General features: G+C 54.6%; 9 protein-coding genes across 9 annotated transcripts in view; 3 read left to right on the top strand and 6 right to left on the bottom strand.

Annotated features, from left to right (window-relative positions):
• Positions 1-731: 731 nt before the first annotated feature.
• Z520_10622 (uncharacterized protein) lies at positions 732-1,280 on the top strand (the record flags this gene model as incomplete). Its single annotated transcript, XM_016781114.1, has 1 exon — positions 732-1,280. One exon carries the CDS (start codon positions 732-734, stop codon positions 1,278-1,280), a length of 549 nt encoding a protein of 182 aa, XP_016627839.1.
• Positions 1,281-1,334: 54 nt separating this feature from the next.
• Z520_10621 (uncharacterized protein) lies at positions 1,335-4,081 on the bottom strand (the record flags this gene model as incomplete). Its single annotated transcript, XM_016781113.1, has 2 exons — positions 1,335-3,784; positions 3,895-4,081. The coding sequence occupies 2 exons, from the start codon at positions 4,079-4,081 to the stop codon at positions 1,335-1,337; spliced, it is 2,637 nt and encodes an 878-aa protein (XP_016627838.1).
• Positions 4,082-6,494: 2,413 nt separating this feature from the next.
• Z520_10620 (uncharacterized protein) lies at positions 6,495-7,580 on the bottom strand (the record flags this gene model as incomplete). The annotated part of the gene is made up of 1 exon (XM_016781112.1): positions 6,495-7,580. The coding sequence occupies one exon, from the start codon at positions 7,578-7,580 to the stop codon at positions 6,495-6,497; it is 1,086 nt and encodes a 361-aa protein (XP_016627837.1).
• Positions 7,581-8,511: 931 nt separating this feature from the next.
• On the bottom strand, positions 8,512-9,447 carry Z520_10619 (uncharacterized protein; the record flags this gene model as incomplete). Its single annotated transcript, XM_016781111.1, has 1 exon — positions 8,512-9,447. One exon carries the CDS (start codon positions 9,445-9,447, stop codon positions 8,512-8,514), a length of 936 nt encoding a protein of 311 aa, XP_016627836.1.
• Positions 9,448-11,393: 1,946 nt separating this feature from the next.
• On the top strand, positions 11,394-12,027 carry Z520_10618 (uncharacterized protein; the record flags this gene model as incomplete). Its single annotated transcript, XM_016781110.1, has 2 exons — positions 11,394-11,833; positions 11,913-12,027. The coding sequence occupies 2 exons, from the start codon at positions 11,394-11,396 to the stop codon at positions 12,025-12,027; spliced, it is 555 nt and encodes a 184-aa protein (XP_016627835.1).
• Positions 12,028-12,648: 621 nt separating this feature from the next.
• On the bottom strand, positions 12,649-13,524 carry Z520_10617 (uncharacterized protein; the record flags this gene model as incomplete). Its single annotated transcript, XM_016781109.1, has 1 exon — positions 12,649-13,524. One exon carries the CDS (start codon positions 13,522-13,524, stop codon positions 12,649-12,651), a length of 876 nt encoding a protein of 291 aa, XP_016627834.1.
• Positions 13,525-13,913: 389 nt separating this feature from the next.
• On the bottom strand, positions 13,914-15,209 carry Z520_10616 (uncharacterized protein; the record flags this gene model as incomplete). The annotated part of the gene is made up of 1 exon (XM_016781108.1): positions 13,914-15,209. One exon carries the CDS (start codon positions 15,207-15,209, stop codon positions 13,914-13,916), a length of 1,296 nt encoding a protein of 431 aa, XP_016627833.1.
• An 817-nt stretch (positions 15,210-16,026) lies between these two features.
• On the top strand, positions 16,027-18,080 carry Z520_10615 (uncharacterized protein; the record flags this gene model as incomplete). The annotated part of the gene is made up of 2 exons (XM_016781107.1): positions 16,027-16,760; positions 16,841-18,080. The coding sequence occupies 2 exons, from the start codon at positions 16,027-16,029 to the stop codon at positions 18,078-18,080; spliced, it is 1,974 nt and encodes a 657-aa protein (XP_016627832.1).
• A 420-nt stretch (positions 18,081-18,500) lies between these two features.
• The window catches only part of Z520_10614 (uncharacterized protein), a gene marked incomplete at both ends in the record, with an annotated part of 3,408 nt that continues 2,558 nt past the window's right edge, over positions 18,501-19,350 (bottom strand). The window contains one exon of the mRNA XM_016781106.1: positions 18,501-19,324. Within this exon, the coding sequence (XP_016627831.1) occupies positions 18,501-19,324 (824 nt within the window). The remainder of the gene's footprint in view (positions 19,325-19,350) is intronic.

Below are 19,350 nucleotides of genomic sequence, written 5' to 3'. Positions count from 1 at the left end.
GGACATGACCACGATCATACGTCTGCATTACCATTCTCCTTGAACGCTGGTTAGCGAAGACACGGGGTTCCCTGTTCTTCGCCAGTGTCTGTCGCATATTATCTCTGGATCTCGGGGTTTGCCGAATCGACTACCACAGCAAACAACGGGCAAATAAATCCAGATGACGCTCCTGGTGGTCGTTCACTTTCTCAGTTTCATCCCAACTCCTACAGCCACGTCCCCTGATCAATAACCTTCACTAACGGTGTCATCTACCCACGATCGACACTCACGCCGTTGGAACTTGTAGGAAGTGCACACATCAGCTCTTTGCAATACATAGCCCGATCCACCTTCCACCCAAGTATCTGCTCCGGTCTCCGAAAACGCCTTGCTTCTATCAAGATAACCAATTTCGCCATTGAAACCCAAATTCGGCAACACCAGAGCTGCAAGAACGCTCCGGGCAAGGCTGGAACTTCGACCCTGGACACGAACCCCGTCTGTCATCGCCGCAATCTCAGTCCCAAATCCCATACGAAAGCAAAGACAGAAGCCAGATTCGCAATAACTCCAACTTAATCACAAGAGCTTCGTTCGTCATACCCGTAGAACATCGAAAGTCATCACAGTCGTTCCACCCACAACACACAAGCCCAAGCAACCACCATTTGGTTCAATTCAAATATTTTCAATAAGAGGATTTTGCAGGAAAGACACAAAACCCATTTAGCCATTCAAAATCCAAAATGACGACTTCAACGGCTCCACATCCTGCGAGCAAGCGCAACAAAAGCCAGACCATTGTGCAGGGCCCGAGTCCGCATCCAACGTCAGGTGCACCTCTCGAACCGATCCCCATGTCGAAACTGACGCACAGCACCGAACTCGACGAGTACACCGCAAGCATGCGGAATTACTTGGCCAATGTCGACCATCCTGGGCACAGCAGCCGCAACAGCGGGAGCGACACTGACTCTAGGCGGAGTAGTCTTCGGAGTGAGAGCGTCGACGGAAGCGAGAGAGAGAAATCGCCCGAGTTCAGGTGGATGGACCTTGCCAGTGTGAGGAGAGACCATGGGAGCGTAAACCTCAGCTTTCCTAGCGTTGGAAAAGGAACTGAGAATCGGGTGTCCAAAAGTACTGTAAAGTCCACCAGCCTCCATCATCATCACCAGGTCGGAAAAGACCCACGGCAACATCAGAGGGATCATCGATCATCAAGCCCCGGTGTCAAGGCGTTGCTGAGCAAGAGGCATGCAACGCAGAAGGAAGCGAAATCAGCCGAGAAAAACTAAAAGACCATATGTTAGCTTCCTGTTCATTCAACGAAAAACTTGAGATATCGGGCATCACAACAAGGTAATTCGAGGAGATTGGAACATACCTTCCCACTGCCAGTCGGCCATAACGCCCGACCAGTGCAATTGCCCTCGCACGGTGTATTCAGGTTCCAGTTGGTCCGCTGACATGATGTCGCTCGTATGTCGCCGAGGGAGGGAGATTGGGGGAGGTGGCATTGCCGCTGACATGCCGCTCCCGCTTGCAACCGAGTCTAGCGTTAGGCGACGTTTGATCGGCCGGCCTGTGACATCAGCTTCTTCTGATCCGCCGCCCGGCAGGCCCTGAGCTTGGTGTTGACCATGACTGAAAGGCCGGTTGTCCCCCAAGCCCAGACTATCCACCGTGTGGGCCTTTCTCTTCAATGCCGGCGGCATGTCTAGAACTGGAGGAACGAAGCTTCCCCCTGGCACTCCACGACTCGCGTATTGCCTGAGCAATCTGTTCGACTTTTCATCCTCGTACGCATCCCTACGAGCCCAAACTTCTTGGACAACATTCCAGCACGAGTTCACATTTCCAATTTTAAGACGTCTGATCATCGCTTGCCAACGCTGCATCACCCAAGTCCTATCATCGGGGTCGGTAACTTCGCAGCTTGCTGCAAAAAGAGGGAAGATATGGACGATGGTTGCTCTTGAAGAAAGGGGCACGGACGCCAAGGTCACCAGGACTTTCTTGGCCAGCGATGCTGCTGGGTCGCTGGGAATTTCTGGCACAGCTTGGTGTAGATAGAGCAGCGTAGCGTATCTGTAAGCTTCGGCCGTTTGAATTGAGTGCTGGACTTCTGAATTCGGATCCTCTGGCCGCTCGAAGACCAAAGCGCTGGGCACTTGCCATTGCTGAAGTCGCTCTTTCAACTCCAGGGCGGTGGAGATAATGGTGAGAGAATTGGACTCGGTCTTGCGCACTCGTTGTATGAGATTTGCGACGCGGCCTATCAGCGGGAACAAGGTGGTGGCACAGCCCATTAGCGGGTCGACCTCGACCTGATCTCCGAAGGGAGCGTTGACGGTGCTGAGGATGTCCTCGAAATTCAGGTCGGGCGCCTCTTCCAGTGACGTCAAGCGAGCAATCACATCCATGTACACAAAGGTGTTGCAAAGAAACTTGAGTCGATTGGCATCTTGGGTGGTCATCTGCCCCAGTTGCATGTCCCGCCGGTGCCTGATGAGGGCGTTGTTGACCATGACTTTTGCACCGCGAAGATGCTGGACGCCGGTGCTTACATGTCGATCCCAACCCTCGCTGAACGCGAGTGCCAATGAAGTGGCCAGTGCCGAGTCGAGCCGCATGTTCTCGATCTCAAAAGCAAGGCGTTTAATGGCCTTTGTCATGTGTGCCATCCCTGGCACATTCAGTCTCGGAATCTCATGGGCACCGTGGAATGCGGTCATGGATGAGATGGCGTGGTACAGAGCGGGGGATTCTCGAGCCAGGGGCCAGATCAGCGTCCGCCAGGGGTTTTCGGTCGGGCCGTCCTTGACGGACAAGATGCCGCAGGTTTGCTTGTCGAAACGGAGCATGAGCATCTCCGGCGAGGAGGCGTCAAGAGAGGGTTGGGCGAGGATGGTCATGTCGCTGGACTTGGAAGATGCTGTGGACGTCTCGCTAGGAGTGGGAGAAGATGCGCGGAAAGCTTGAAATGGGGTAAGGTCGAGCATCGACGAAGGCGTGGGAAGTTGCATACCGGACATCGCTGCAGAGGTGGCGATGGCATCCGACCTGATAATCTCTTTGTCAAAGTCATCTTCCATAGGTATGTTGACATCGAGAGACATTGGTGGCTGGAGCTCGCTGGGATCAGACAGCTGATTCATGTCCGATCCAGTGGAAACCATCATCTCCAAAAGTGGCGGGGAGCCGGAGGAGAAGGACCTAGCACTGTTGCTGTCGTTGACAGAAGAGCTAGTGGTTGTTGTGCTTAGGTTATAAGGATCAACCGAGTCGCCAAAGGTCAGATCCGGGGACATGCCTTCCGTCTCGAAAGCAGGTATGAAGATTGAGTCCGGAGTAGTGAGATTGAGAGGCGGCGAATGGTCCTCGTCCAACCGCATCTCGCCCTGCTGCTCTCGGCTAGACAAGAATCCCTCAAGATGAGGATGAGGGAGACCATCGACCTTGTCCCGAAACGCGTGAGCGGCAGTCTCGAAGGCAGAATGAAGGCCTGGGGACCATGTCTGCGCAGGTTGAGCGGCTTCAACGCCCATCTGACTGGCATCCGGTCTCCCACCACCAGCGATATCAAGAGGCCTGGCGACATTCTGAGTCGGTGACAAGGAGTTGGAGCGAAATGCTTTCCTCTTGGCGACAGGTCGGGAGGCAAACGTGGTCTCCTCAAACGTCCTCCACTTGTAGTCCTTCTTGTAGCCTTCGCATACCACACTTCTCTTCTGACATTGGGCACAAGAGGGTTTTGTCTCGTCGCATTTTAAGCGTTTCTTCTTGCATGTCATACAACCTGTAGAGGAGTTAGCCTATGACGTTGAAACCACTCGCACACAACCGAATGCTCCCCACACTCTGCTAGAGCAACAACGCAGCCAGTTCTTCTCGGATTGCAGCACATACCATTTCGACTCTTGCTTTGCTTCGGTTTCGTCACCGCCCCATCTTGAACTGATTTGTTTAGTGCCTTGGGAGGAGGATAAGTCTTCTGCTTTGCGATGGCCGACTTCTTCGACTGGCCCACCGGCGCGGGGGGAATGACAGGAGACTTTCTCAAGAAAACAGACGGAGAAGGGATCTGGACCTCCATGCGACGCAGGTAAGGATAGGCGACATCGACCCAGGCGACCTGGACTTAACAGCAGGAGTGTGTGAAAGCAGTAGAGCGTGCACTGCTTCGAGGTATGGAGGGGTTCGGTGGGTACGGTGGTATATCGACCGATGGACGAATCGACACTAGATCAGCAGCAGGGTTTTTGCGTGATGAGGGCGTAACTCGTAAAAGGTAGGTTCGGAACAGCTAGACAGATCAAGACAGGTTTCCGCGGGACGAAAGAACTAGACGGATTGTCCAGGAAGGAAGGGAACAAAAAGATGAAGGAGGGGAGGAATTGAAGATGGTGAGGGTATCGGTATCGGTGCGGGTATAGCGCGCGCCCACCAGTGCCAGTGTGCGGATTGGGGAGCGTGTCGGGATAAGAGGTCAATGATGACGAGCCTCCAGGGACCGAGACAGAGACAGAGAGAGAGACATTTGGGCCTGAGATCTAAAGAGAGGTGGATTCCTGGAGCATCAACCACGCAGACTCGGACGCAGCAGGGCGCGCAGATGGCATGGGAAGAACTGGGGCAGAAACCAGAAACCAGAAATCGAAATCCCAGAGGCGCAAAAAGTGTGGGAAGCGGTGATGTCCAGACTCGCCAACGGGCGGCGGATTGACTGGCTGGTCAGTGGCTGAGGGCCAAGTGGACGAGGAGGCGATTAGACGAGTAGCAAGTGAGATGGAGAGGCGGGGAGTCGAGAATGAGACCAAATGAGACCCTGTTTGATGATTGATGATTGACTCGCTCTCCATTCCGTTATCTCTTTTATCTCCCTCACTCGATAGAGTCTCTGCTGGGGTAGTATTATCATGTATCCCTTAGAAAGCTTGGTGCCCCAGGGCCCAGGGGAAAGATACGCGATCCCCCGGACACGAGCCACCGTCTTGTCATCTCTATCTCTTTCTTGTCGCCGCCATTCCCTATCTATCTGGCGAGCTGGACATCCATCCCGACGCAACCCTGAGGAACAGCTTCACGTGAGATAAGGATGGGTTTACTACCTAGTATTGATATTCCGTCTGCATCGCGACGGAGCATCATCCGTACTTCCGCCGCCATGCCACAGCTGAGCTCCATCCAAGAAGAATCTTATATCATTCAGGGTCCCTCTCCGCGTTTTTTGCAGCTTCGAACCACAGCACTCAAGTCCCCGCCCAAGAGGTACAGGGGATCAAGCGACAAGGTATCTTTGGGGCCTGGACTTGGGGTAAAGGCGCCAGTACCAAATGGAACGAGGGGCGCCCAAGTGGCTTGCAAGGGTGATGCGAGGCTTGAGCAGGTGAAGGTCATCTCCGCCCATCATCAGCCCGCCTCTTTGATCCACAGAACCCTTCCCCTTGAGACAGTGGTGTTCAAGCCCCGCTCACTAACCAGCTGCTGTGGCAAGGGCTAATGGACAGCCATTCACTGGTCACGACCTAAACCAACACACTACCCGAGTAGTCTCAACCTCCTCCATTCAGGCTTGCGTGACTTCTTCCCTTCTCCCCACGATACAGTCTATGTCGCGACGTATGACCAAGATCACAATCCAGACTGCTGGAAATGTCAAGTACCTTTGTTCCTTTCGGACCTCAAGCCCCCTGCCGCAGCTAGCCATCCAACAGCCAGGCGCAAGGGCAGGCCGTCTGCCCTCTCAGCACCCTCTCCCATGGAGGGAGCGGAACCGGGTTTGTCCACGATGCAGAGTGGAAAGCAGAGCAAAACTCATGAGTGAGCTGAAAGGTGGAGTTCTGCGTGTTCTGTGGTGAGTCCAATGTCGCACAAATGCGCGAGAGACACGGGAGCAGGACAAACCACGTAGTCATGGAAATTCCAAATTGCCAGCGGATCAGGTTACACAACGCTTTCTTGTCTGGCCTGATGAGAGTGAAAATTTTCATCGTCACGTCAAGGGGAAAGAGAGAAGAGGGGGAATCCGGAAGGGTTGAGAAAGAAGCGGGAAGAAGAGGAGAAAGGAGGGCGCTTGTCGACTGTCTTTCCCGTCCGTTGGATCTTTGTGCTGGGTGCACGGGGACGATCTCCCTTCATACTTGACGATCAAAGGACCTTCATCACTGTTCAGCCTCAGATGCATGTGAAGAACCTCGACCGGGGTCTACGTTCCTGATAACAGGCTAGCTGGATGGCTTCGCGGCCCGTCACATCAGGCTCATGCATGCACGGCTGCGTGGTCACAGTCGCTGTGTTCTCTGGAGAGGGCTGGGGGAAGGCACATACACACGCACTGGTTGACGCAAGTGTATTGTATTGTTCCAAACCCCGCCAGCCAAACAAAACTGGAACTCTGATTCATCGTCATATCGCCTGCTATCAGAACTATCTTATCTATAAGCTGCTAAGCCAAATATACATTGCAGCAAGAAATGAGAATGAAAATTCGCCCCGTCCCAAAGAGTCTAGTTCTTGTGCTTGAAATTCTGAGCCAGGCCCGGCCAGTGCTTCTCAAAGGCCTCGACCGTGTCCAAAACGCTCTTATCATAGGGGATGAACCTGGTGACCCCTAGGGCCTTGTATGCCTTTGTCGAGACACTGGTCTGCTCGCCCTGCACGAACCAGTAGTCCCGGGTGTATCCCTGGCCCGGGTCGCCGACGATGATGTCGCGGTCCGGGAAGTGCTCCCTCAGCAAATCGGCGGCGGCCTGCGGGGGCGCCTTGCCATTGGACATGAGGTACCTCTCGCCGTTGCTCTGGTCCGGGTGTTCCATGGCCCAGACGTGCATGCGGGCCACGTCGCGCACGTCGATGTAACCCGCGCCGCCGATCTGCGGCGGCATGACCTTGGCACCGCCGCTGTAGATGTTCCAGATCGGGAGGAGGGTGGTGTTGAGCTTGTCCGGGGTCGCGGGCCACGACACCGGCGGGCCCGTCACGACGGCCGGGTTGATGGCGGCCACGGCAAAGGCGGGGTGGTTGGCCTCGACCCATTTCCACACCGCTCGTTCCGCGGCCGCCTTGGACGCCCCGTAGGCGACGGGCGCCGAGAACTCGCGGCGCGCCACGGACTCGCCCATCTCGTTCCAGTCGGCCTCGCTGTAGGCGTGGTCGGCGGGTAGTCTCCAGCGGTCGACGATGGCGGCGATCGAACTCGTCACCACAAAGCTCTTGAGCTGCGGTCCCGCGAACGTCCTTGCCGACTCGAGAATCGACAGGTTCCCGCCCACGGCCGGGCCGAAGAACTCGTCCACCGTCTTCAGCGTGAAGTCGACGGGACTCGCCGTGTGCAGGATCGCGTGCACGCCCTTGACGGCCTCGTCGAAGGCGCCGGGGGCAACGATGTCCTTGACCTCGACATGCTCGTACTGCGACTCGTAGCCCCTGAACGCCCCGCTCAACAAATGGTCCCTGGCTGAGATCGACCGAGACGTGCCCCTCACTCGGTACCCGCGTTGCAGGAGCTGCAGCCCTATGTGCGTCGCGATGTACCCATTGATCCCGGAGATCAGGACCACCTTGTCCGCGTTGCTGTCGCCTGCTGATGGCATGGGGGATATAGATCGGGACCGGCTTCGGCTTCGACTCAGTGATCGGAGGTAGATGTGACTTAGCCTTTTCGAGGTCTCCAGCTTTGTTGAACTGAGGTAGTTGTCGGTAGCCGAGAGGAACGAGGGCGGTCTTGTAGACCGTCCGATGCCCCCCCTGTGTTGATGTGGGTATCTCTGTATGCCGGTGGAACCTGGCAAGAGCGTGGCTGTCGCTAAGGCTCCCACAAACCTTGATTGGAGGCTCTTAGGATTAGTTATGCAATTATTATAAAAAGAGTTCTCTATCTGGGAGACGTTGTCGACCGATCCGGGCCGAATGAAGCAGGTGAAGGCCCCTAAAACAACCAATGGGAGAATATGGATTGGATAAAAGGGGGTGGAGTTGAGATCGTCGTAGACACACACAACCCTTGACTTGATTTCTAAACCCGTCTCGCGTGATTGTCGGTTATTCAGGTGTATACGTGCAAACTCGTGAGTTTCCAGCTGTCGCTTTTGAGGAATTTTTTGTTTAGTCGTGAAAAATTGTGACTGCTTCCATAAGCTGAGCATCCTCCCACCCACTGCATAATTATTACTGTGGCGGCTGCTGAGTTGGTATGTACCTCGTACACAGCGTGCATATCGCCAATCAAGAAGAGCCTCGTCCGGGGCCAAAAAGGACGATCTAATAGTGCCAGTGTTTAATGGCTCTGACCCTCGCTTTGCCCAAGCCTAGCTTGATATGGCAGGCGTTTTTTGCAAGCGATGTTCAATTCCTCCACGGAACCAAGATCAATATGACCAAGTACCAGTTTGAATGTTGTCATTTACAATCTAAGAGTATAGTACATCACAAGGAACCCCCACAGCAGATAAGCTCTCGAAATTGCAGACCGCGACAACTCCCGCAATAACCATGCTAATAAAACACGACCTTCTCGCCCTGAACTCAATAGCCAGCAGTCTTCAACTCCTTCTCTGTCCACTCCCATAGCTTCCGTCCCGCCTCGGCATCCTTTGACCACTTGTTGGGCCTATGCTTGCCTACAGGCGTATAATAGCCTCCGTTGACAAGCTCTTCCTTCTTGGCGCCAGCAGCGGCCCAGAGCTGATTGAAAGCTCCGGTTTCGATAGTCTGGAACATCAAGGGGCCGAATATCATCGAACCGTACTTAATGAGGGGGTTAGCCTGGGTGTTTGGAACCCAGAGATCGCTTTTGATGATACCCGGATGAAGCGACACACTGGTCAGCGTCGGATAACGTCGAGCCAACTCGGCGGCAAACATGATGTTGGCCGCTTTGGATGCTGCATATCGGGTCCAAGTCCCAGTAGCCGTGAGCTTCTCCGTTGACAGGATCGTATCGAGACTTGGGGCCATGTTGTAAGCCTCGGAGGAGAGAGAGACGACACGAACGTCAGAGTTGCGGTCCTTAGCCGTCTTTTCCATGGTAGGAAGAAGGAGCTTCGTCAACAAAAAGTGGCCCACGTGGTTGGTGCCCATTTGAATTTCTTGCCCTGCGGCTGTCTTGCCTGCAGGAACCGCCATGATACCGGCGTTCAAAACGAGTATGTCTAGTCGGTCGCTGTGACTGATGACTTGGTCGGCGGCTTGTTTGATGGAAGGCAGTGAGGTGAGGTCAAGGGGAAGATACTCGATATCGACATCTTGTGATGTTTGGGCCTTGATTGACGCTATCGCATCACGGCCTTTGGATTCGGTTCTTGATGCCAGGTAGATCTTTTCAGGGTTGTGCTTCGCGAGCTGCAAAACCGTTTCCTTGCCGATGCCATTGTTACCCCCTGTTACGAGGATGACTTTACCCGCAAGACTTTTGATGCTGGTGGCGGGAACAAATGGTGAGCTAGTGCTGAATGGCCACATGCTGGCGAGTCCGGGATGATAGACTTCAATGGCAAGCAAGGGACGTAAGGCGTATGGCAGCAGGAGGCCCGTAGCGATGTCGCAAAGTTCTCGGAGGTGTGAAAAATCCGGGCGTGGTAGCTCTATATTTCGTTCTAGAAGAGTTGCTGATGAGGAGAAAGCATGGTTCTGTGCTGTCGCATTGACCTGCTCATGCTTTTGTACCTCTTCATTCTCAGTCTTGTCGGACGCCCCTGATGTCAAGGGCGACATTCGCGCCACAAAATTACGCCGACGGTCTCGATTTATGTCGACATTGTAAATGCGGGAGTTTGCGACCTAGACGAGGATCGTTCGTATCGCATCATGATTCATGAATACTAATGTCGGCCGATGCGAGTGATGGTTAGCGAGATCAACCTCCAGATTTTGGAGCAAAAGTCGCATACGGGCGTAAAGCTTGGTCTCTCAACCAATCATGACGTGCAAATCCCGGAGTTTCGGAAGAACTCATCCAGGTGCCGATTCTCCAGACTCGTAAACTCGTATATACGCGAAACCTTGCCAGATGTTTGGCACTGCTGGCAGACATATTGTGACTAATTGAAATAAAGAGTAGATATCGATCGCCGACTGTCGAACGTCTTTCGAGTCCTACGAACGCGAGAGGCCTGGTCCTCGGTAGGGCGTATGCTTGCAAGAACTCGGTGTCTAGGCCTGTAGATGCCGAAGACAATGATTAGTAGGGGGGGAGCATAAAGTCGCCATCTTTCTCAAAAAGGCTGCGAGAGTCGATCCAGGCGCGGGATAGACACTGTGCCTTGGAATGCTGAATCGAGAGCAAAGAGGACGACACGCACTGCGGTACAAATCACTACGTCCCGGTAAGCCAAAGATTTCTGGCACCAGGACTTCGTTGCAGCTGCCGGGCAGGATGAAATTATTTGACAAGGTCGAACACAGCAGCAGTTCTGCTAGGCAAGCAATCAGACCAATCTCAGCAGAATGCAAAAGGCTGTGAGCTTCAAGTTGCTCAGAATCTCTTAGGCGAATCCATAGCCTTCCTCGTTCACACCTGACCAAGCCACGCCGACGCGGGAAGGATCATCCTAGGGGGCAGACCTTCAGAGGAAGTGTATAGTCCTGAAAATGGAGTATCGTTTGTGGATCTCAGCATCAGAAATCAGTGCTGGGTGAGCGCTTCTCTATCGTGAACAAGTTGCTGTTCGGCCATGTCTTGTCCCTGCGGTGAAATCACTCAATACACCCAAATGCTGTGTGGGGGAATGGTTTTCGTTTATTTCGGGTGATCAGGGTCTCAAAAGGAGAATATGCTCTTCATTGTGCAAATGTCCTTACCAGCGAGCACATTGACCGCAGTCATCTCAACATGCAGACGAGTATGACAACATGCACCACATTGGGGAGACTCGTCACGGCGTCCGGCCGGTCGACCCTCAGCAAAGGGGAGGGGGGATGAGCAAGTTTAAGTACAACTAAGTACCTTGAGCGGTGGGCTGGCCGAATAATGGGCTTCTTTGTCTCCCAAAAAAGGAGCCGGTGGACCTCGTTGTCAGATCATGAAGCCATCGGAGCGAATCACAACTAGCCGCCCAAACCGAAAACTTGCTCACTTGGCGACCACGCTCTGCATCGCTCTGCACGCTGAATCTTCTTCTATCAGCGAAGTCCAACTCGTCCTAGGTTGGGGAACTTCCTCGACTGATACTCTTAAACTGCTCTCCCTATTCTAGACTTTCTTAAAAAGTTGCGGTGCATCAAGTGTCCGAATTGCCTGCTGCATCGATATCTCGACAAAAAGCCAAACCAGATCGACAATCCATTCGGCTGCACATAGAGCTACAATTCCGTCCGGGGATTATATTGCGGGATCGATATCGAGCCCTCGAACCCCCTAGGCTCTTGCTTCCATCTCATCTCTCTCGACGTCCATACCACTCCTCACCATGTCGTCAATGTCGTCCTCCTCCATGTCCATGTCCTCCATGTCCACCATGCCCATGGTATTCACGACCTCGCACCACACCCCTCTGTACGGAAATGGATGGACGCCGTCCACGAGCGGCGGCTACGCCGGCACCTGCATATTCCTAGTCTTCCTGGCCATCGGGCTGCGGCTGGTGTTTGCGGCCAAGGCCGTGTGCGAACAGAGATGGGCCGCCGCGGCACAGAGACGCCGCTTCGTCCTGGTCAAGGGCAGGCCCACCGAGGCCGGGCGGATCGACCAGGACCCGGATGCGAAGACTGGGGCCCTCATCACCGTCAACGGCGTCGAGGAGAACGTCAAGGTCGTCCAAGCTAGAGGCGTCTTTCCCGCCTTCCGGTTGTCGGTCGATGTGCCTCGGGCTATACTGACCACCATCATCGCCGCCATGGCGTATTTGCTGTAAGTTTCCAACCCTCTTACCCAATGACTCTCACCCTTGACGGTGTTGGCCCCCCCGGATGCTTACGATTGTATTTAGGATGTTGGCTGTCATGACCATGAACGTGGGCTATTTCCTTTCCGTGCTTTTGGGCGTGTTCCTGGGTGAACTGGCTGTGGGCAGATATGCTCGGACCGACGAACACTTTCACTGAAAAAATTGATCTCTTTCTTTTGGCTTGTAAAGAGAAGATCCTCGGGCGAATTAAAGAGCGTCCGAGTTGAGTGTTACGGTCTGGAATTTGAAGAGCATGCATGTCCTTAGCGAGGTTGTTATATGGCGCATCTATACAGCACTTTTACAGATGTCCTCTAGAAATGAAATGCAGTCATGACAATGGTTGACGTGTTATGGTCGTGATTCTTCAAGCAGGGAACAGGGCTCATCCCTTTTTCGCCGCTTTTTTTCATCTATCTTGACGTCCCGGGTTAACCAGTATCCTCTTGGTCTTCCCCTATCGGCGAAGACCTGGTCTGAAATACTTTGACACGGCACACGGTCGACAGACTGCCTTGACAAACCTCCCTTGCTGTACCATCAACTGGGATGTGAGGTGACGATGTCGCCCATTGCTTGACCTCCCGGTCATCGAGCAATCTCTGCTCAGTAGCCTGTCTCCGTGTTAAGGGCCGCTAGCGCAACGACTTTGTAACCCTTCCCGCAACCCAGGTTACCCGAGCTCTTAAACTGGCGTCTCTGCCATAGTTAATAACAGGGGGACTCTGAAGTGGTGATTCCTTTTAAGTCTCCGGCTTTTGTCGATTCGCATGTCACCTCACGGCCACGTCTCGACCTTATTCCACTCCCCTATCGAGTCACTCGGCTGAGGCCCTCCAGGACCACCTACCTCCTGCGCCAGCGTCCAGACCTGCCTGGTGGCCTTTGTCGGATCCGTCAAGTCGACCGCCTCGACCTGCTCGGGCGTGATGATGGCGACGCGGAAGTTCTTCCTCGCCAGCGCCTCCTCCGACAAGTGTCCTGCTTTCTGACCCAGCGCCTCTCCGGCGCTTTCGTCCCTTCCCTCCGACAACAGCTGTCCCGGGGGCGGGTTCTTGAACGAACCCCTCATGATCGGGGACAGGTTTTCAAAGTAATTCTCCACCTCGCGTCTCCAGGACCAGTCACTTTTCTTTTGCTCGTCGTGGTCTTCTTCACGGACGCGCATGTATCGTCCCACCTCGGCCTTGACGGTCACCGTCCCGGAATTCTGTGCCTCCTCCGTACCACCTTCCACGTCGTCCGCCGCGACGAGCCAGCACTTCCCCCGTATGCGCCACTGCGTCTTTGTGTCTTTGACCCAGTAGACCGCCTCCACGGGCCCCCCGCCCCCCGAGCCGGAGCGAGACTGCGCGAGGTCCCCTTTCCCTTTGCCCGTGGCGAACAACTCAAAGGTCTTGCGCATGCGCGCGTCCGTGGTGAATGTGGGACAGTCACTCTCAAACACCGGCGGGTTCTTGGGCAGTTTGTTGTGCTCGTTCTCCGGCAGCGTGGCCCAGAAGCCGCGGAAGATGCACGTCCGCGCCCTGGGGAGGCCCGTCTCGCTGACGGTCGCTAGAGTAAACTCGAATCCTGCGCCGCCGGCTTTGTCGAGGTGTTCTTGGAACGTGCGTTTCCAGGGGGCCACGCCCGATGGGCTGGGATGCGACGACATTGCGGAAGCAATGCGGGCGAGGCGATGGAGAGTGGGGGAGGCCAGTTTCAATGGTAGAGGGCAGATGTAGGATTGTGAGATGGGATGTTTAGGGAGAGAGCATTGTATCTGAAAGGCTTGGTGCTTCTATACATGTATTCTGTCCTCAGTCAAACGGTCCATGACGCGCTCATAGATTCATAGTTGAAGGGATTGAAATCATCACTGTTGTTAATGACGTCGACTGCCTCGGAGTGTCGCTAATAGGTGCAAGTGGCTTGGGGGCCACCGGGACTACATCTACAAAGTGATAAGGTACCTAGGTACTCCACACTGCGTGTCCTAGCGAGCTAGGTACTCGGTACCTACCAGGTAGATTGACTCAAGTGTCGCAGGTATGTATATGTGAATTACTGAAAGTCCTTTAGTTCCCCTCTCGGTAGCACTTTCTCGTGCGCTCCTCGCCCACTGAACTTTCTCTTCCAACACCAGGCCTCATCCCTTTCTCGCCCATTCGACTTACCGTCCAGCACATTGACGACATACTTGCCAATGTTCGGCAGGAACTTCCAGCTGTGAAACGACCCGGCTGTGGCCAAGTAGAGATTCGACAGTCGCGGGTCAGGGTGTTGCGCAATCAGCTGGTTTTGGTCGGGAGATACGGCGTCCCAGCAGAGGCGCCACTCATCTGGCACTCTGCCCTGGTCGAGAACTTGCGGGACGCGCTGGCGGATGATTACTATGGATTCCTGCTTGAGCGTTTCCGGGACAGAGTGTTGATCCGGTGCTGGGACCGAGATGATTTGGCCTGTCTCTGGATGAGGTTGGGTGTTGAGGAATGTGTTGGCATTTGTAAATTTAAACAACATCTGTTCCCCTGGCGGCATTGCCTCTCCCTTTGCTCCAAATATCAAGACCGGCATCTGCGAATAATGCCGGGCTTCTTCTGCTGAGACCTTGAATGCTGCCACACACACTCCCGCGGCCTGGATTTGTCTCTGGATGCTGTTCTCTGGAGAAATGGTCATCTTCTTCTCCAGCGGCGCCATCAACCATGGCGTCCATGCTCCCGTGGCAAGAACAATCTTTTCACCAGTGAGCGTCCGCCCGTCAGCCGTGCGGACACCGGTCAGCTTGTCACCATTACTGAGCAGCTCATTCACTTCTCCTACCTCGTGCCTTACACCAGCCTTGACAGCTTCGTTCATCATGGCCGCCACGGCGGAAGAAGCATCAGCCCAGCCGGCGCTGGTGTTCGTGTAGGCCTTGCTGAATCCAGCGGTGTCTATTCCAGAGAGAACGCCGCCCCAGTTGGATTTGACTTCCTCCAAGGAGATATCGGCAGAAGTATCGGGACGACCACTTTCTCGGAAGTTCTTGCGAATCCGGTCGGCCAGATCGCTGCCCTTCTCGTCCAACATCACCCATCCAGTCTGATGGAAGTGTGGCTTCAGCAGGGGATTGTCGGTCCAGGACTCCATGGCCTCGTAGGCCAAGTCCATGTAGAATGCCTTGCTGTAATCCGCGCGGACGATCTTGTTGATATCCGAGGATGCAGCCTGTGGTGAGGGTACGGGTGCGCGATCCAAAACCGTGATGCGTGATGGATCTGCATGATTGAGGGCGAGGTGGTAAGCTGTGCTGGTGCCGAAGATTCCTGCTCCAATGATGAGGACATCGCAGTCCGGAGGGTCAATTGCGGCCATTATGGTCCGGCTGTAAAGGGGTGATAAGCCAACTCAGACTGACTAACCTCGTCGGATACGACGTTGAGAACCGTTCGTGGTGTTGGGGAGTTTCCTTTCTCGTGACGAGATGAATACTCAGAATCGACGCTGATATCAGAAGTGAGAAAGTGATTGTTTGGACGTCATTGGATGCTCTCTCCGAGCAACGTCTCTCTGGTGAGAGCTAGGGCCACCCAAGGGCCACCCAAGGGCCAGCGGCCCACCGGGCAGCAGGCTAGTGTGGTGCATATGCGGAGCACGAGGGACGTCGTAAGCAACCCCGGCGCCGAAAGTGATGCTTAGGAGAGTGCCTGGGAACCTGGGAACCTGGGCACCTGGGCACCCACCAGGGTCCAGGGTCCAGGGGACCGTTATCCCAGATTCCGTGCTGAACTGCCGTGTCTGGCTGGCGTCTCCCCAAGGGCCAATGCAGCCCTGGAGTCAGTGGCGCACCGCCTAAGCTTTGTATCCAGATCCTCTCAAGATCCAATAGCATCGTCGGGACTGTTGAGACCTTCGGCGAACTCCCAGCAGGTACCTCGGTATCTTGACAAGGTCGCTATCACACAGTGAGGGCCTGGATGACAGGTCGGGTGCCGGCCGCAGTGTGTTGAAGAATGGTCCTTTTTTCTTCTCCTTCTATCCTCGATGGCTCCTTAAGTCGCGTCACTTACCGGCGGACTCTTGTAGATACCTGGTGATCTTCTTTGCTTGTCGACTTGGGTGTGTGCTTCGTGGCGGGCACTACAGTGACTGAAATCGACAGGAATCACGGCGAATCTTACACCTAGACCTCATGGCTCTTGGTATGACTCTCTGCTCTCTGGCTCTCAAGAATGATGTGTCTTTCGCATACGAGGTACTGACTGCAATCCCGTTCACAGCAACTGCCGCCGCTGTCGCCGCTGGTGGTTGGGCCGCAGCGTCCTATCTCGATGCTAAGTTCGCCATTCGACATGACCTCGACGCCATCAGGAGGTTGCGAAAGGGCGCGAAAGAGTACGCCCGGCTCGTCAAGGAGGACAAGGTCGCTTTCTTCTACACTCTCGAGGAGACATGCAAAAAGAGCTGGAACAACCGCGCCATCTGGTCGAGAGAAGGGGGGATCTACACCTTTGGTCAGCTGTACGAGGAGACCCTCCGATGCGCCCAATGGTTGATTGAGCAAGGGGTCAAACCGGGGGAACTGGTGGCCATGTACATGGTCAATTCACCGCAGTTTTTCATCACCTGGTTCGCATGCTCGGCCGTCGGTGCGGCCCCGGCGTTCATCAACTACAATCTCGAAGGGAAGGCGTTGATGCACTGCTTGGACGTATGTCAAACAAAGTTGTTGGTTGTCGACGAAGATGCGGCCTGCCAAAACAGGATCAACCAGAGCCGGGCAGAGATTGAAGGCCGGGGCACCAAAATCGCGGTCCTCGACGGCAACATAAAGCAGGAGATCGCAATGAAACCAGCAGAGAGACCCTCTGACGACCTTCGCAAGGGCACAAAAGGCAGCTTCCCTTATTGCCTTATATACACCAGGTAAGCCATAACCATTCTCACTCGCCCGATCTCTATTACCCAAACAGGAAGTAGTAACAAGTCATCTCATCACATATTAGTGGAACCACTGGTCTTCCCAAAGGCTGTGCCTTCACGCTACAACGGGTCTATAGTATGTGCGGTCACAACTCGCCACTGTGTGGAGGTATCCCGGGGAAGGATCAATGGTTCAATTCCATGCCGTTGTATCACGGCACAGGGTCAATCACCACCTCTTGCGCCCTCCTACAGGGCCTCGCCGTCGCCATCGCACCGAAATTTTCCGTGTCACGGTTCTGGAACGACATCCACGACTCAGAGTCCACGTTTTTTGTGTATGTGGGCGAAACAGCTCGCTATCTGCTCAACGCGCCGCCTCACCCGCTGGAGCGGGCACACAAGCTCCGCTGTGCCTACGGCAATGGCCTCAGACCCGACGTGTGGGAGAAATTCCAAACGCGCTTCAACGTCCCCGAGATCGGCGAGTTCTTCAATTCCACCGAAGGCATGTTCAGTCTGCTCAACTATGACCGGGGCCCATACCTCAGGGGCTGTGTCGGCCACCACGGGTTGATTCTCCGAACGATGCTTCGCAACGTCTATATCCCCGTCAAGATCGACCACGAAACGGGAGATATCTGGCGCGATCCGAAGACGGGTTTCGCCAAGCGGACTCCCTACGAAGAAGGCGGCGAGATGTTAGTCGCCGTTCCGAACAAAGAGGCATTCCAGGGCTACTGGCGGTCCCAGGCCGCCACGGACAAGAAATTCTGCACTGACGTATTCAAGAAGGGTGACATCTACTATCGCTCCGGAGACGCTCTAAGACGCGAACCGGACGGTCGCTGGCACTTCCTCGACCGTTTGGGCGACACATTCCGCTGGAAGTCCGAGAACGTCTCGACGGCCGAGGTGGCCCTGACGATAGGGCAGTATCCCGGCATCGCCGAAGCAAACGTCTACGGCGTGCTGGTCCCCAACCACGAAGGCCGAGCAGGCTGCGCGGCCATCCACTTGGACCCAAACCACACGGGTCCAGCGGTCAACTACAACGACCTGCTGAAATTCACCCGCGCGCGGCTACCCCGGTATGCGGTCCCCGTGTTTCTGCGCATCGTCAAGGCGAGCACGCATATCCACAACCACAAACAGAATAAGGTGCCGCTGCGCAAGGAAGGCGTCGACCCAGCCGCCATCGGCAAAGAAGTGCCCGAGGGCAAGGACGACCTGTTTCTCTGGGTGCCGCCAAAAGCGGACGAATATGTGCCGTTCACTCCCCAGGATTGGGACAAGTTGGTCACCGGCCAGGCCAAGTTATAACAGTCCAGCAGAAACAACAAAGCGGGCAACATCCCAAAACTGGTTTTGCGGAGGAGCCAAAAAAAATAGAGAGTCCACTTTCAAACAACAGCCCCCTCAACCAGGGTCCTGAAAGAATTTTTGACACGTTAACTTGGCATACCTGCACTACATACGTTTCCCGGATAGACAGCATATATTGGCACAGCATACGATCATGCGAGAGACGAAGCGGTAGGGGCGCGGGTGCAATAGAACCTTTCGGATCGAGACATGTCTGGCAGGCCTTTCTATCCATCAAGACTACCCAGACACGGCCTGAACAGGGAGGATGAGATATGTGCAGCTAGACGAAGGGGTGAGCAGAGGGGGGAAAGGGAGAGATGTGATTGGAAGGAGACGCCCATAAAGGTCGTGGTAGACTGTTGTATACCAGGTACATCAATCTGCTGTTGTACTTGGTGCTTGCTCTTCTCTGGCTCCCGCCTCCCGTAGCATTTCTGCGATATGCCAATTACCTTCTTTCAGCGCGGCAGATAACGCACTACCGTAGTGTCCTCCCTGAGCATTGACATCTGCCCCTGCGTCGAGTAGTATCCGGATAATAGTAAGAGGACCATGAGACGATGCTGCCTGGAGAGCATTGCCATAGTATCCTCCCTGAGCATTGACATCTGCTCCTGCTTCAAGGAGCATCCGAACAGTACTCGAATCACCAGACCGTGATGCTGCCTGGAGAGAATTGCCATATGCTCCGCCGTGAGCATTGACATCGACCCCAGCCTCAAGTAGCAGTTTCACAACCGTATTGCTATTCTCCCATGCTGCTTCATACAGCGGTGTCTCACCCTTCTTATCTTGGCAGTTCGCATCCACTTTGCCGCTGGCGAGCAACAGTTTTACAACTGCTTGGTGCCCCTCCCCGGCCGCTATATGTAGTGGTGTCTTACCATTATGATCTTGCAAGTTCGCATCCGCTTGGCCACTGGCGAGTAAAAGTTTCACAGTCGCTTCGTTCCCAGATTTTGCCGCGAGGTGTAGCGGCGTCTTACCATCATTACATCGCGAGCTCACGGCCACTCGCCCAGTATCGAGTAACATCTTCACGATTTCTTCGTGCCCATTCTCTGCCGCATATGACAGTGGTGTAATCCCAGCGTCATCTTTGGAATCTACTTCCACATCACCAGTGCCGAGTAATATCTTCACGATTTCTTCGTGCCCATTCTCTGCCGCATATGACAGTGGTGTAATCCCAGCGTCATCTTTGGAATCTACTTCCACATCACCA

The sequence above is a fragment of the Fonsecaea multimorphosa genome (genome assembly GCF_000836435.1).
Source record: "Fonsecaea multimorphosa CBS 102226 unplaced genomic scaffold supercont1.31, whole genome shotgun sequence".
Lineage (NCBI taxonomy): Eukaryota > Fungi > Ascomycota > Eurotiomycetes > Chaetothyriales > Herpotrichiellaceae > Fonsecaea > Fonsecaea multimorphosa.
Note: the sequence above shows the minus strand (reverse complement) of the source record. Positions and strands in the feature narration are given on the sequence as shown.